Source organism: Phocoena phocoena, chromosome 4, assembly GCF_963924675.1.
Source record: "Phocoena phocoena chromosome 4, mPhoPho1.1, whole genome shotgun sequence".
Lineage (NCBI taxonomy): Eukaryota > Metazoa > Chordata > Mammalia > Artiodactyla > Phocoenidae > Phocoena > Phocoena phocoena.
This window is the reverse complement of record NC_089222.1, coordinates 62,436,209-62,449,470: the sequence shown is the minus strand read 5'-3', so window position 1 is coordinate 62,449,470 and position 13,262 is coordinate 62,436,209. Positions and strand designations below refer to the sequence as shown.

The window sequence follows — 13,262 nt, the reverse complement described above, 5'->3', positions numbered from 1 at the left end:
AATGGAAATAAAAATAAACAAATGGGACCTAATGAAACTTAAAAGCTTTTGCACAGCAAAGGAAAACATAAACAAGACAAAAAGACAACCCTCAGAATGGGAGAAAATATTTGCAAATGAAGCAATTTACAAAGGGTTAATCTCCAAAATTTACAAGCAGCTCATGCAGCTCAATATCAAAAAAACAAACAGCCCAGTCCAAGAATGGGCAGAAGACCTAAACAGACATTTCTCCAAAGAAGATATACAGGTTGCCAACAAACACATGAAATGATGCTCAACTTCACTAATCATTAGAGAAATGCAAATCAAAACCACAATGAGGGGCTTCCCTGGTGGCGCAGTGGTTGAGAGTCCGCCTGCCGATGCAGGGGACACGGGTTCGTGCCCCGGTCTGGGAAGATCCCACATGCCGCGGAGCGGCTGGGCCCGTGAGCCATGGCCGCTGAGCCTGCGTGTCCGGAGCCTGTCCTCCGCAACGGGAGAGGCCACAACAGTGAGAGGCCCGCGTAACGCATAAAAAAAAAAAAAAAAAAAAAAAAAAAAAAACCACAATGAGGTATCACCTCACACCACTAGAATGGCCATCATCAAAAAATCTACAAACAATAAATGCTGGAGAGGGCGTGGAGAAAAGGGAACCCTCTTACACTGTTGGTGGGAATGTAATTAATACAGCCACTATGGAGAACAGTATAGTGGTTCCTTAAAAACCTAAAAAGAGAACTACCATATGACCCAGCAATACCAATACTGGATATATACTCTGAGAAAACCATAATTCAAAAAGAGACATGTACCACAATGTTCACTGCAGCTCTATTTACAATAGTCAGGACATGGAAGCAACCTAAGTGTCCATCGACAGATGAATGGATAAAGAAGATGTGGCACATATATACAATGGAATATTACTCAGCCATAGAAAGAAACAAAACTGAGTTATTTGCAGTGAGGTGGATGGACAAATAAATTTATATTTAAAAAAAAAGGGAAGCATCCTACCAAACCTACTTTGAGAAAAATTCTGAAGAATAAAAATAAAATCTTTATTAGGAACTAGGTTGAGAATGGCCACCAAGAAGAACAGCAAACTGGCACTTAGTAACAAAAAACTGTCCCTGCTTAGGCTATGTATTTGCGAACTTACATTAGATTTAAATTGAAATTACGATGTTTCCTAAAACAATAAGTTTTCCCTTTTCTTATTTTTATTACAAAAAAGATATGCCATGTGATGCATTTGAATAATGAATTTAAGTTTCATGATACTTTCATATTTATCTGGCTTGTTATTGAAAGCAAATGACGTATCCTTGTAAATAAAATTACAACTGAATGGAGAGAAAAGTTGCAGTGAAATGTTTATATTGTTTGGAACTGGATTTAATCACTTCCGGTACACAGAGACTTTTGTGGGGTGCATATGACTTGACTGCACTGACACAGACAGGAATTTCCTTCACCACTAAACCTTGGAGGCCTGATCTCTGTGGAGCTGCAGCACCTTATCGATGACTTTGAGACCTTCTTCATCTAGCTGTAATAACTTACATAGATTTATTTTTTAAATAAACAGTAATGAATTTTAGCAGTATTTTGATTTAGAAACTCAAATACAGCCACTTTTTTTGAGACAGCTTAAAACATTCTGGGTAACTACAGATGATCTGGTCTTCAACTAATTAAATGATCTTGGGCAAGTAATTTAATGCCTCTGAGCCTTAACTAAGCCACCACCAGCTAAGTGCAGAGATCAGTGTTTCCCCAATTTCCATCATTCATATACCACCTTCAAGTTACCTACCACATCTGAGAACCATGTGAAACATCTAATTAACGCCATTAAATAGTATTTTTAAAAAGTGTTAGCCCTTGGGGGGAGGGATAAATAAGGAGCTTGGGATGAAGATACACACACTTGGGATGAAGATATACACACTCCTATACATAAGATAGATAACCAACAAGGACATATATGTATAGCACAGGGAACTCTACTCGACATTCTGTGATAACCTATATGAGAAAAGAATCTAAAAAAGAATGAATATATGTATGTGTATAACTGAATCACTTTGCTGTACACCTGAAACTAACACAACATTGTAAATCAACTATACTCCAATAGAATTAAAATTAAAAAAAAAAAAAGCCTTATCCTAAGCAGTAGCCATGAAACTGCAAGTCTGATAAGACCATTCTTTTCTATAGACATTAACATTAATGATTAAAATAAAAAACTTTAATTCATGTACTACCTATAATCATCTCACATGATACCACATTGTAGTACACACATTGCTAAGACTTTATGATTACACCTAACACACAATGATAGCTAAAACTTAGAGCCTGTCTCATTACTGATGCTTTCACAGTCTACCTGATTATGTTCCAGCCTTTTATGCCACACATGGTATATTACTATTAAACAGAGCACTTAGCTAATCCCTCTCACAAACCTCTTCAAAATATACACAATAGTGGACATGCATTTCATTTTAGTTCCTATAAATCTTATAGGGAGGCATATGTCAACAAAGAAATAATTTCCTAAGGCAAGTGAATTTCTACCTGAATTCTCAATTGCTTTATGCCGCTTATTTGGAAGGGCCACAGATACATCCTCATAATCAGGGTCAGTTTCTTTGACTGTTCGCTTGATTCCAGACATGATGACATTCGTTCTTCACTGTGAAGCAATAATACATTAATTAATAACACTGCTTGATATCAATACATATATGTGTACACACATACAAAAGGAATATTATATAATACTGATATTTATAAGTCTGTGTAAATACACACACACATCCCCTTTAAAGCTAAAAACATAACTAACTTCAAAAGTTCACTTAAAAAAATCATCATCTGTTACAAAGCATGTGTCTCCCTTTCAAAAGAAAATCCTTTAACAAGGCAGCACACTGTTCAGACCTTCCAAAAGGAGCCAGGCTTTCAACAGAAGGGACCTCATATAGAAAGAAAAGAAAACCAAATTTTCATGAAAACATGGTAAGCCCACAATATCCTGGAAACCACAAGGCATCAAATATATTACAGAATATAGCTCAGTAAATAATTTATTATACAAATCCTCCCTCTGGTACTTACATAGTACATGCTATATAACAAGTACTTAATAAATATTGTTACTGAACATTTATTAGTATTCATAATAAACAGAAACTGTGTAGACTTATATTAAACTAACAAGCTTGCAATATGGTAAACACGTCCTAGGTATACAAGGCTTTAAATAAAACCATCCCATAAATCTTTAGATCTGCACTGTCCCAATACATTAGCCACTAGCCATATGTGGCTCCTTAAAGTTAATTAAAATTAAATAATAGTTAAAATTCAGTTCCTTTTCCTATATTTCAGAACACTAGCCATATTTCAAGTGCTCAATAGCCATCAGGGCCAGTAGCTACTAAATTGGACAACAGAGATGCAGACCATTTTATCACTGCAGAAAGTTCCACTGGACACTGCTCCTCTTCCAAACTGTGTTTCACTGAGCACTTATTATTTCATGAGTCAGTTTAGGAAATGCTGTACAGATCAGCACTATCCAGAAGAAACATAATGTGAGCCACAAATGGAAATAAACATTTTCTAGTGCCCACATTTAAAAAAGGAAAAAGAAATGCGTGAAATTAATTTTAATAATATATTTTATTTAACCTATGTACCCAAAATATTATCATTCCAATGATATAATCAATATAAACATATTAACAATAAGATATTCTACATTCTTACCTTTGTACTAAGTCTTTTACACCTAGAGTACACCTTAATTTGGACTAGCCACATTACAAAGGTTCAATAACAACCTGTGGCTGGTGGGTCCCTTACTGGGCAGCGAGGGTCTACTGACAGATAAGAAAACAGGTCCAGGGAGGTTAGATGAGTTGCCCCTTAGAAGACTGATCTATGACAGAAAAGGCAAGAAGAGCTCCCTAATTTCCAAACCTCTCCTCTACCACTGATGGAGATTATTTACCTAACCAAAGGCAAAAATACACAAAATGTATTTATTGAGGTAATAAACAGTTTTAAAATAAAATTAATGAAAATAAAATATAACTCAAAAATAATTATTTTTTTGTTCACTCAAAGTTAAGACAGAAATAACAATTTAAAAGCCTCTCAGCTCTTAGTCCAGTTCTTTCACCAATCTCTGAGGTAGACTCACTTGATTCAGCTGGGAGAGACTCATTATGTAATGATATGTATGTAAATCCTGGATCTAGAACATTTTTCCTATAATTGTTATTTTGTATAATGGCCCTAAACTTTAAAATGTCCTACCTGCCCACCCCCCCCCAAGCATTTATAAACATTCTAAATCAAGCCATTTAATGTTTGTTCACAATCATTACCTACCTGCTCTAATTTAGAATATAAATGAATATTTTTGGAGAAGTCCTGAATCCAACTATTATTTTCTGTTTTTAAAGCTTATAAAAAGTGAGAGTAGGGTATTGTTCTTTTAGCCTTCTCCATTTGGTCGGCAACTAGTTATAGACAACCTGAAAAAATCTTGGGCAATTACATAAATAATACTTTCTTAAAAATCAATAAACCTCACTCCTTTTTCCCTAATGCAGATAGAAAAAGAAGAACAACAAAACCTCCTACTATCAAGATAAACCTGGTATCAGAAGTAGATACATCACAGCAGATCTCCAATCTGTTTTGCACCATACCATTTCCTCAGTGACCACCTGTCTTCTACAGTTTACCAAGACTCTTACTGGATTATCTGTAAAAATGAGTGAGTCCAGCATCACCTTCACTCATCCATTCAGCGGACTTCATAATCTCCATATTCTCCTCCCACACCCCCTCTCTCCCCGAGTACTCTCAGGAGTAACGGTGGCTCCTCCCCCCAAAACGTTGGGGATTCTTGAAGAAAACAGTATTTTGTTTTACCCTCACTTAAGGGATAAAGCAAAATTCTCTTTTGACTTCTGCTCTAAAACTGAGAGAATAGAAGGGAAAAAAGAGAAGATTTTGGAGGTGCAAGGAGGTGGGGTGGGTAAGGAAGAAACCACCAATGAATTAACTTATGCTGCCAAAGTAATTCACATTTTCATGCAGCCCCTGTAATAAAGTCTTTCCTGTCATCTTTGGGCATAGGTTTGAGCTCCTCCCGATAAACATGCTGAGGAAGATTTAGGTCTGTACTGAGCATTTTTAGTAATTGAGGTCTGCTTCTGTTCTACCAAGAACAATACTAAAGGACATACATGCCACATTCAAGTATATGCTACCTAAGGCTAGGCACATCTGCCAAGGCATGCTCTCACCATGATGTAATAAGTATGTGGAATGTGTAACAAATGATCCATGTAATAGTAAGTTTTGGATTCTTCTTGTCTGTCTTTGAGATTTATGAAAAGGAAATATGAACAGTTGTTAGATATTGTCAGGTTCAACTTTGAAACAAAATGTCCTACTAATCCTCTTAAGGGTTTGAATCAAATGAAATTGAAAAGAATACTGATGTGGTAAACTGTTAAAAAAGAAAATCAGTTACTGTTCATAATTTGTCTGTGAGAAAGGATTTTCTCCATACCATGGGACCAAATCCAAATACAGAAATGTATGTAATGCTGATTCCTCTAATTTAAAATTTTTCTCTCATTGAAATAGCTTCTTTATAAAAAGTAAACACTGGCAATTTAAACTTTAAAAAGACACATTCTCCTCCCCCCATGTACTGTAATACAATGTAAGAAAGCAAAACCACCCTGTATCACACCCATTCAAATAACATAAACAAGTCTAAGTTTTTGAGAAAGGTTAAATACCAAAAACAAAACTTTTTAATGCTCTTATACTTTGAAAAGAAAAATAATTTTTAAAGGAAAATTGTACAGTTTAAACCAAAAATTATGTAATATAGTCACTAGAAATTATTAGTAAAAGGTCTTAGTTCTCATGTTAGAGAAGACCTAGAATCTCTAGAATCTAGTCCTGGAACCTGTCTTGCAAACACCACATCATACAAGATATGGCCAACTCTTGGGTAAAGGAATAAAATCTGATAAATAAGGTTCCTGGAAACTTTACTAAGTGAGGTACCTTCTCAATATAAAATTCTGTGATCCTCATGGCATTTGAATCTCACCAGAACCACTGTATTTCGCGCTTTCACTCAAGATGACTTTTCCTATCTGATTTAAGAAGGGGGATGGGGAGCAACAGTACAATCATTTTCCATCTGCTTCCATACAGACAGATGCTCCTAACATGTTAATAATGATTTTATAATTCTTTAGCCCTGTCCTTTCTGTAATTTTCATTTCAAACAAAATATTTTCCCCTCTATAAATAAGACAACTAGTGCTCCATTATTAAACATGTGAAATAGAGAATCCATTCTCCTCTATTAGCCAGATAGACATTTCAAAAATGTCTACAAAAAACAAAACAGGAGAATGGGTAAACAAATTGTAGTATAACCAATGAACTCCTGATCCAACCAACAACAGGAATAAATCTTCATTATGGTAAGTAAAAGAAGCCAGACACATAATAGGAGCACATACTGAATGATCCTATTTACATGAAGTTCAAGAACACACAAATTAATCTATGGTGAAAGAAAACAGAATAGTAGTTGGGGTGCTGGCAGTGGAGACGGACTGAGAAGAGGAATAAAGACTTTCTGGGGTGACAGAAATATTTTATATCTTTTTTCCCCCTATTTATTTGTACAAATAGCACAGGAGGACACCAGTCCCATGCAGACAGCAGCCCAGGGGTCACACCAGTCCTTCTGTCCTCACATTGGTAGATAAAGGCCTCTACTCTGGAGCCTTTGTGGGGGCCTAGGCAGCTTTGGGAGCCTGAGCTGGACTAGAGTTGGAGCTGCAGCTGTACCTGCAACTGCGGCCTTGGCCTTGGCCTTGGCCTTTGGCCAGCAGAGCCTTAAAGCTTTAGACCCTTAGCAATACGGGCACAAGCCTGTTTCCCAAACTCGGGGTGAGCGATGTAGGCAAGCTGACTGAGGTTGTGGCTGCTGCCCTTTGGGATCTTGGGCTTGACCTCCTTGGGCTTTACGAGGGCCTTGATAGCCTCAGCATGTGCACTCATGACCTTGGTGTTGTTAGCGTGCATCTTCTTTAGGCCCTTCTTGTGCTTCTTGGCAAAACACATATTTTTCAGGATCTTGGGGTCCACCCCCTTAAGAGATTCATATCATTGTGATTGGGGTTTCTTGATGCCATTTCTGTGCCATTTTCAGGACTGGTTGTGCATGGTGTGGTTTTCGGACTTGGCCATGTCTGCACCGGGGCCCACCAAATTTTTTTTTTTTGGCTGTGTTGGGTCTTCGTTGCTGTGCTCGGGCTTCCTCTAGTTGCGGTGAGCAGGGGCTACTCTTTGTTGCAGTGTGCGGGCTTCTCATTGTCGTGGCTTCTCTTGTTGCAGAGCACGGGCTCTAGGCGTGCAGGCTTTAGTAGTTGTGGCATGCAGGCTCAGTAGTTGTGGCTTGCAGGCTCTAGAGCTCAGGCTCAGTAGTTGTGGCACAGGGGCTTAGTTGTTCCACAGCATGTGGGATCTTCCTGGGCCAGGGCCTGAACCCATGTCCCCTGCACTGGCAGGCGGATTCTTAACCACTGAGCCACCAGGGAAGCCCCGAAACATTTTTTGTCTTAAAGGTGTGGGTTACACGGGTACATGTAATCGTTAAAAACTCATTCCAACTGTACACTTAAAATCTGTGTATTTCACTGTATGTAAACTGTAGCTCATCTCAGAAAAGGACTATACAAATGTATCTGAACATGCCCTCTCCTGCATGAAATCTTCCAGTGGCTTCCCATATCTCTTAGAATAAAATCATACTCCCTAACATGACCTACAAAATGTTATATGAATTGGGCCCTGCCTGCTTCTCCATCCTTAATCATTAAGATCCAGACACACTGATTTTCTTTCTTTTTTAAATGTTTTTTATTTTTGTTCTTTTTAAAATTTATTTATTTCATTTATTTATTTTTGGCTGCATTGGGTCTTTTTTGCTGTGTGTGGGCTTTCTCTAGCTGCTGTGAGCGGGGGCTACTCTTCGTTGCGGTGCACGGGCTTCTCATCACAGTGGCTTCTCTTGTTGCAGAGCACGGGCTCTAGGCGTGCTGGCTTCAGTAGCTGTGGCACGTGGGCTCAGCAGTTGTGGCTCGCGGGCTCTAGAGCTCAGGCTCAGTAGTTGTGGCACAGGGGCTTAGTTGTTCCACGGCATGTGGGATCTTCCCAGACCAGGGCTCGAACCCGTGTCCCCTGCATTGGCAGGCAGATTCTTAACTACTGCACCATCAAGTAAGCCTTGGTTTTCCTTCTATTCCTCAAAAACACCTCAATCATTCCCTAGGGTTTTTGGACTTATGGTTCCTTCTGCCTGGAATGCTCTTCCCCCAGGTTAGCTTTACCAGATGCTAGCTCAAATGCCCACCTTATCAGAGAAGGCCTTCCCTGATCATACTACCGAACACAGCTCTCCCCATATTCCCTCTCCAAAGTTCCTGGAAGGTCTCAATAAATTATTTACTGAATAAATAAGTGAAGGGATAACTAAAATACATGCCAAAATATAAATACCCACAGGGAACTACTAGCTTTCATCATTCTTCCTATAATACTTACAAATCTATTTGTTGATATTGCTATACCTTCAAAGGTATTATAGCTAAATGTTTAAGATAAAGGGATATGCAAAGAAATTACACACAGACACATGCAAACAAAAAGCACACATGGCAAGATTATTGGCAGAGAGAATAATTTAAGGCAAAAACCATTTAATACAAAAAAGTTTGTTACTATTAAAAGACACAATCATAAAGATATGTCATAAACTATAAATCAAACAGCATCATGTCAAGACATACAAAACACAAAACCAGAACTACAAGAATTTAAGAAAATCATAAGAGAAGAATTTGAACATATGTCTCTCAGAAATTTAAAAGATCAAGAAGACAACAGATTAAAATACAGATGATATAGATAATATAATTTACAAGCCAGATTTAATATATACATACAACTCTGAACCCAACAAAAAATATTTTAAATAGCTAGAAAAATTCATTAAATTAAATTATATAAGTTATATGAAGAAAGTCTCAATTACTGCAAAATTAGGAAATGTTACAGCTTTATTCTCTGATTTTGATAAAATTAAATATGAAATTATTAACAAAAACTCACTATGATACGAAAGAAGGAAATTTCAATAAGACTATTTAAAAATTATCAGCAGGGCTTCCCTGGTGGCGCAGTGGTTGAGAGTCCGCCTGCTGATGCAGGCGACACAGGTTCGTGCCCCGGTCCAGTAAGATCCCACATGCCGCAGAGCGGCTGGGCCCGTGACCCATGGCCGCTGAGCCTGTGCGTCCGGAGCCTGTGCTCCGCAACGGGAGAGGCCACAACAGTGAGAGGCCCACACACAACAAAAAAAAAAAAAAAGAAAAAAAAATCAGCAAAAAGGAAACAATATATCTAAACCTATGGAGATGTGGTCAAAAGGCATCCTCAGAGGAAAACGAGAAACCAGTTTTCATTTGTGAATATAAGCAGATACAAATCCAGTCCAGCAGGGTATTAAAAGAACTATGCATCGTGACTAGAAGGTTTTATTACCAGCAATAAATAAAGCATTGGGGAGCTCCAGAAGCAAGGTGATTTGAACTGCATAGGTCTAACATTGGACCTTTAGAAATACATAAATGCGACTGACTTTCAGTAATCCAAATACATATGATCCATTTCATGAATTATACCTTACCTTGCAAACTAAAAATAGCAGCAGCTTTTACTCCAACACCATCCAGGCTTCTCAAAGACTGCCCAATGTGCATGCTGAGAAAGAATAACCATTTTAATATCATACTGACAAAAATCATTAGGCATGAAGAAGTCCTTTCAAAAAAATCAAAATATATATTTCAGTGTCAATTTAAATTTTTCCTCTATTTGAAGATTACTCATAGAGCTGTCATCTCCCATTGATACTGATAACTGAAAATCTTCTTCCCAAAATTATGCTTATTTTTCACAATACAAGCAATCTGAAGTAGCCTATTTATAGGAAAGACTCAGATCAAGGGAAATCTAAAAGGGAGAAGAGAAGATTTTGTTCTGATTTTCATTTAGGTTGGTAGCAACAAAAACTCTATCCTAAATGAAACTGAGTTATTCGTAATGAAGTGGATGGACCTAGACTCTGTCATACAGAGTGAAGTAAGTCAGAAAGAGAAAAACAAATACCGTATGCTAACACATATATAAGGAATCTTAAAAAAAAAAAAAAAAAAAGTGGTCCTGAAGAACCTAGGGGCAGGCAGGAATAAAGACACAGATGTAGAGAATGGACTTGAGGACACGGGGAGGGGGAAGGGTAAGCTGGGACGAAGTGAGAGAGTGGCATGGACATATATACACTACCAAATGTAAAATAGAAAGCTAGTGGGAAGCAGCCGCATAGCACAGGGAGATCAGCTCGGTGCTTTGTGACCACCTAGAGGGGTGGGATAGGGAGGGTGGGAGGGAGGGAGATGCAGGAGGGAAGAGATATGGGGATATATGTATAGCTGATTCACTTTGTTATGAAGCAGAAACTAACACACCATTGTAAAGCAATTATACTCCAATAAAGATGTTAAAAAAAAAAAAAACAACTCCATCCTAGTTATTCTAAGCCAGGTCTTATACACAAAACCCAGTCTACCATAGTCACCCCCTTATCTGTGGGGGATACGTTCCAAGACCCCAGTGGATGCCTGAAACAAAGAACAGTAATGAACCTTGTCTTCTGTTCATCTCTTTCACCACAAATTTAATGCCTTTTCCATCTTAACTAGGTACTCTTCACACACTGTAGCCATAAATTTTGCAATATGAGGTGTGAAAAAAAAAAAACTAGCACGAATTTGTTTTTCCTTCTTGACAATTTCACAGATGGAAGATTCATTTGTAAGGCAGATCTTAGCAACCTCAGCATACAACTTTTTTCTTTCCTTATTAACTTTCACCTTTTCACCTAAAGGAAGCACTTTACGGCTTCTCTTTGGCATATCTGAATTGCCAGCATAACCACTCTTTCACTGTGGTGCCATTATTAAGTAAAATAAGGATGACTTGAACATGAGCACTGATACCTCAACAGTTGATGTGATACCAAGATGGCTACTAAGTGACTAATGGGCAGAATACACAGGACAAAGGGATGATTCACATCCCAGGTGGGACAGAACTGGGATGGCACAAGATTTCATCATGTTAACTCAGAATGGTGAGAAATTTAAAACTTTTGTCTGGATAAACAACAAGGTCCTACTGTATAGCACAGCGAACTATATTCAATATCCTGTGATAAATCATAACGGAAAAGAATATGAAAAAGAAGAATGTATATATACGTATAACTGAATCAATTTGCTGTACAGCAGAAATTAACACAACTTGCAAATCAACTAAACTTCAATAAAATAAATTTTAAAAAAGAGATCAGGAGAGGTGGAGTCAAGATGGTGTACTAGGAGGACGCAGAATGCCTGCCTCCTCACAACTAGGGCACCTACCAGGCACCAGTGGGGGACCACAGACACCAAAGGGGACAGGAGGAACCCCCAGCAACCGGGTAGGACATGTGGCATGGGGGGGGGAGTGAAGGGAGAGGAGAAATGGAGGCAGGAGCGGACTGGCTCCCCAGAGGGGAGGCTAGGGGAGGGGAAGGGATCCCACGCCAGAAGGGGGAAATTGGGGAAGTACTGGAAGGGCAGAGGATCAAAAGGGAGTGTGGCCAGGTTTCCCCTGTCCACTTGGACCCCCAGGAACCTGTTGAGATCCTGGGCCTGATCCTCTGCCCACCTAGGCCCCCTCCAGCCGTGCAGGTCCTGAGGGAGTGGGAGGGACGGAAAGGGGAGCAAAGGTAAGGCCAGACCTCCAGGACTGGCACCCCTGAGAAGCGGCTGGGATAGGGGAGGAGTTCCTACACCCAGCGGGACCCACCCACAGTTAGGGGGCCAGCAGTGACAGGGGAGGCCCTGGGGGAGAGGGTTGGGGAGGGGCACGGAGGAACAGAAGGGAACGGGGCCAGTGCTTTCCCTGTCCACTTAGGCACCAGGAAGCCTGTTGGGCTCCTGGGCCTAATCCTCTGTCCTCAGAGCCTCCTTCCCGCTGTGCAGAACCCAAGCCCCACCCCACACCCCCACCCTGGACCCCACCTCTACACTCGGAGTCCCTCTCCAACACTCGGGGCCTAAATCCCACCCACACACCCTCACTCAGTGCCCTACCTCCAAACTCCAGGGAACTCCACATTCCAGAGGCCCTTCTTTCCACGAGCTGCCTCTCCCCTTCTGCACAGGTCCTGAGCAGAGAACTGGACCCAGGCTTGAACGGTGCCTTGCCTAGGCCCCGCCCCACGCTCAAATGTCACCGCCCCACTGGCCTAGGTCCCGCCCCACCCTAAACCCTGCCCCTGCCTAAGTTCCACCCCCACCTAAACTCCGCCCCCAAAGCCAAGGCTTTTTTTCTTTTTTTTTTCTGTTTTCTTTTCTGTTTTCCTCTTTTAGATTGGGTTTCTGTTTTACCTTGTTGATTCATTGTTCTTGATCCTTTTATAGTTTTATTTTTCCTAATAAATCTTTTATTTCTCTGACTTTATTTTATTCTTTATATTTTGTTAGTGATCCCTCCTTTTGACTTGTTCCCCCCCTTTTCTTTTTTCTGTTGTGGTTTTCTTTTACCTTGTTGCAGTTGTCTCAATTATAGTTTTATTTCTACTAATACATTTTTTATCTTTTGAATTTTATTTTGTTTTTTATTCTTGATATTGTACTGCTCCTCTTCTTCTTTCTCTCTTCCCTTTTTTTTTTTAACCATGCCACAAAGCTTGTGGGATCTTGGTTCCCAGTCTGGAAGTCGGGCCTGAGCTCCTGTGGTGGGAGTTCTGAGTCCAAACCGCTGGACTAACAGAGAACCTCAGACCCCAGGGAATATCAATCGGAGTGAGCCCTCCCAGAGGTCCTCACCTCAGCACCAAGACCCAGCTCTATCCAACTGCCTGCAAACTCCAGGGCTGGACGACTCAGGCCAAATGACCAGTAGACAGGAATACAGCACCACCCAACAAAAAAAAAAAAAAACATGAAACAAAAAAACACATTACAGACGAAGAAGATAAAAACCTACGAGACCAAATAAATGAAGACAAAATAGGCAACATACCCGAAAAA

The 13,262-nt window shown here is 39.7% G+C and overlaps 1 protein-coding gene and 1 pseudogene across 2 annotated transcripts in view; both read right to left on the bottom strand.

Annotated features, from left to right (window-relative positions):
* YEATS2 (YEATS domain containing 2) overlaps positions 1–2,677 on the bottom strand; it is an 81,420-nt gene extending 78,743 nt beyond the window's left edge. For both annotated transcript variants that reach the window (XM_065876484.1, XM_065876485.1), the window contains exon 1: positions 2,578–2,677. In XM_065876484.1, coding sequence (XP_065732556.1) covers positions 2,578–2,677 — 100 coding nt within the window. The remainder of the gene's footprint in view (positions 1–2,577) is intronic.
* A 4,153-nt stretch (positions 2,678–6,830) lies between these two features.
* On the bottom strand, positions 6,831–7,308 carry LOC136122763 (large ribosomal subunit protein eL29 pseudogene; annotated as a pseudogene).
* Between the last annotated feature and the right edge of the window lie 5,954 nt (positions 7,309–13,262).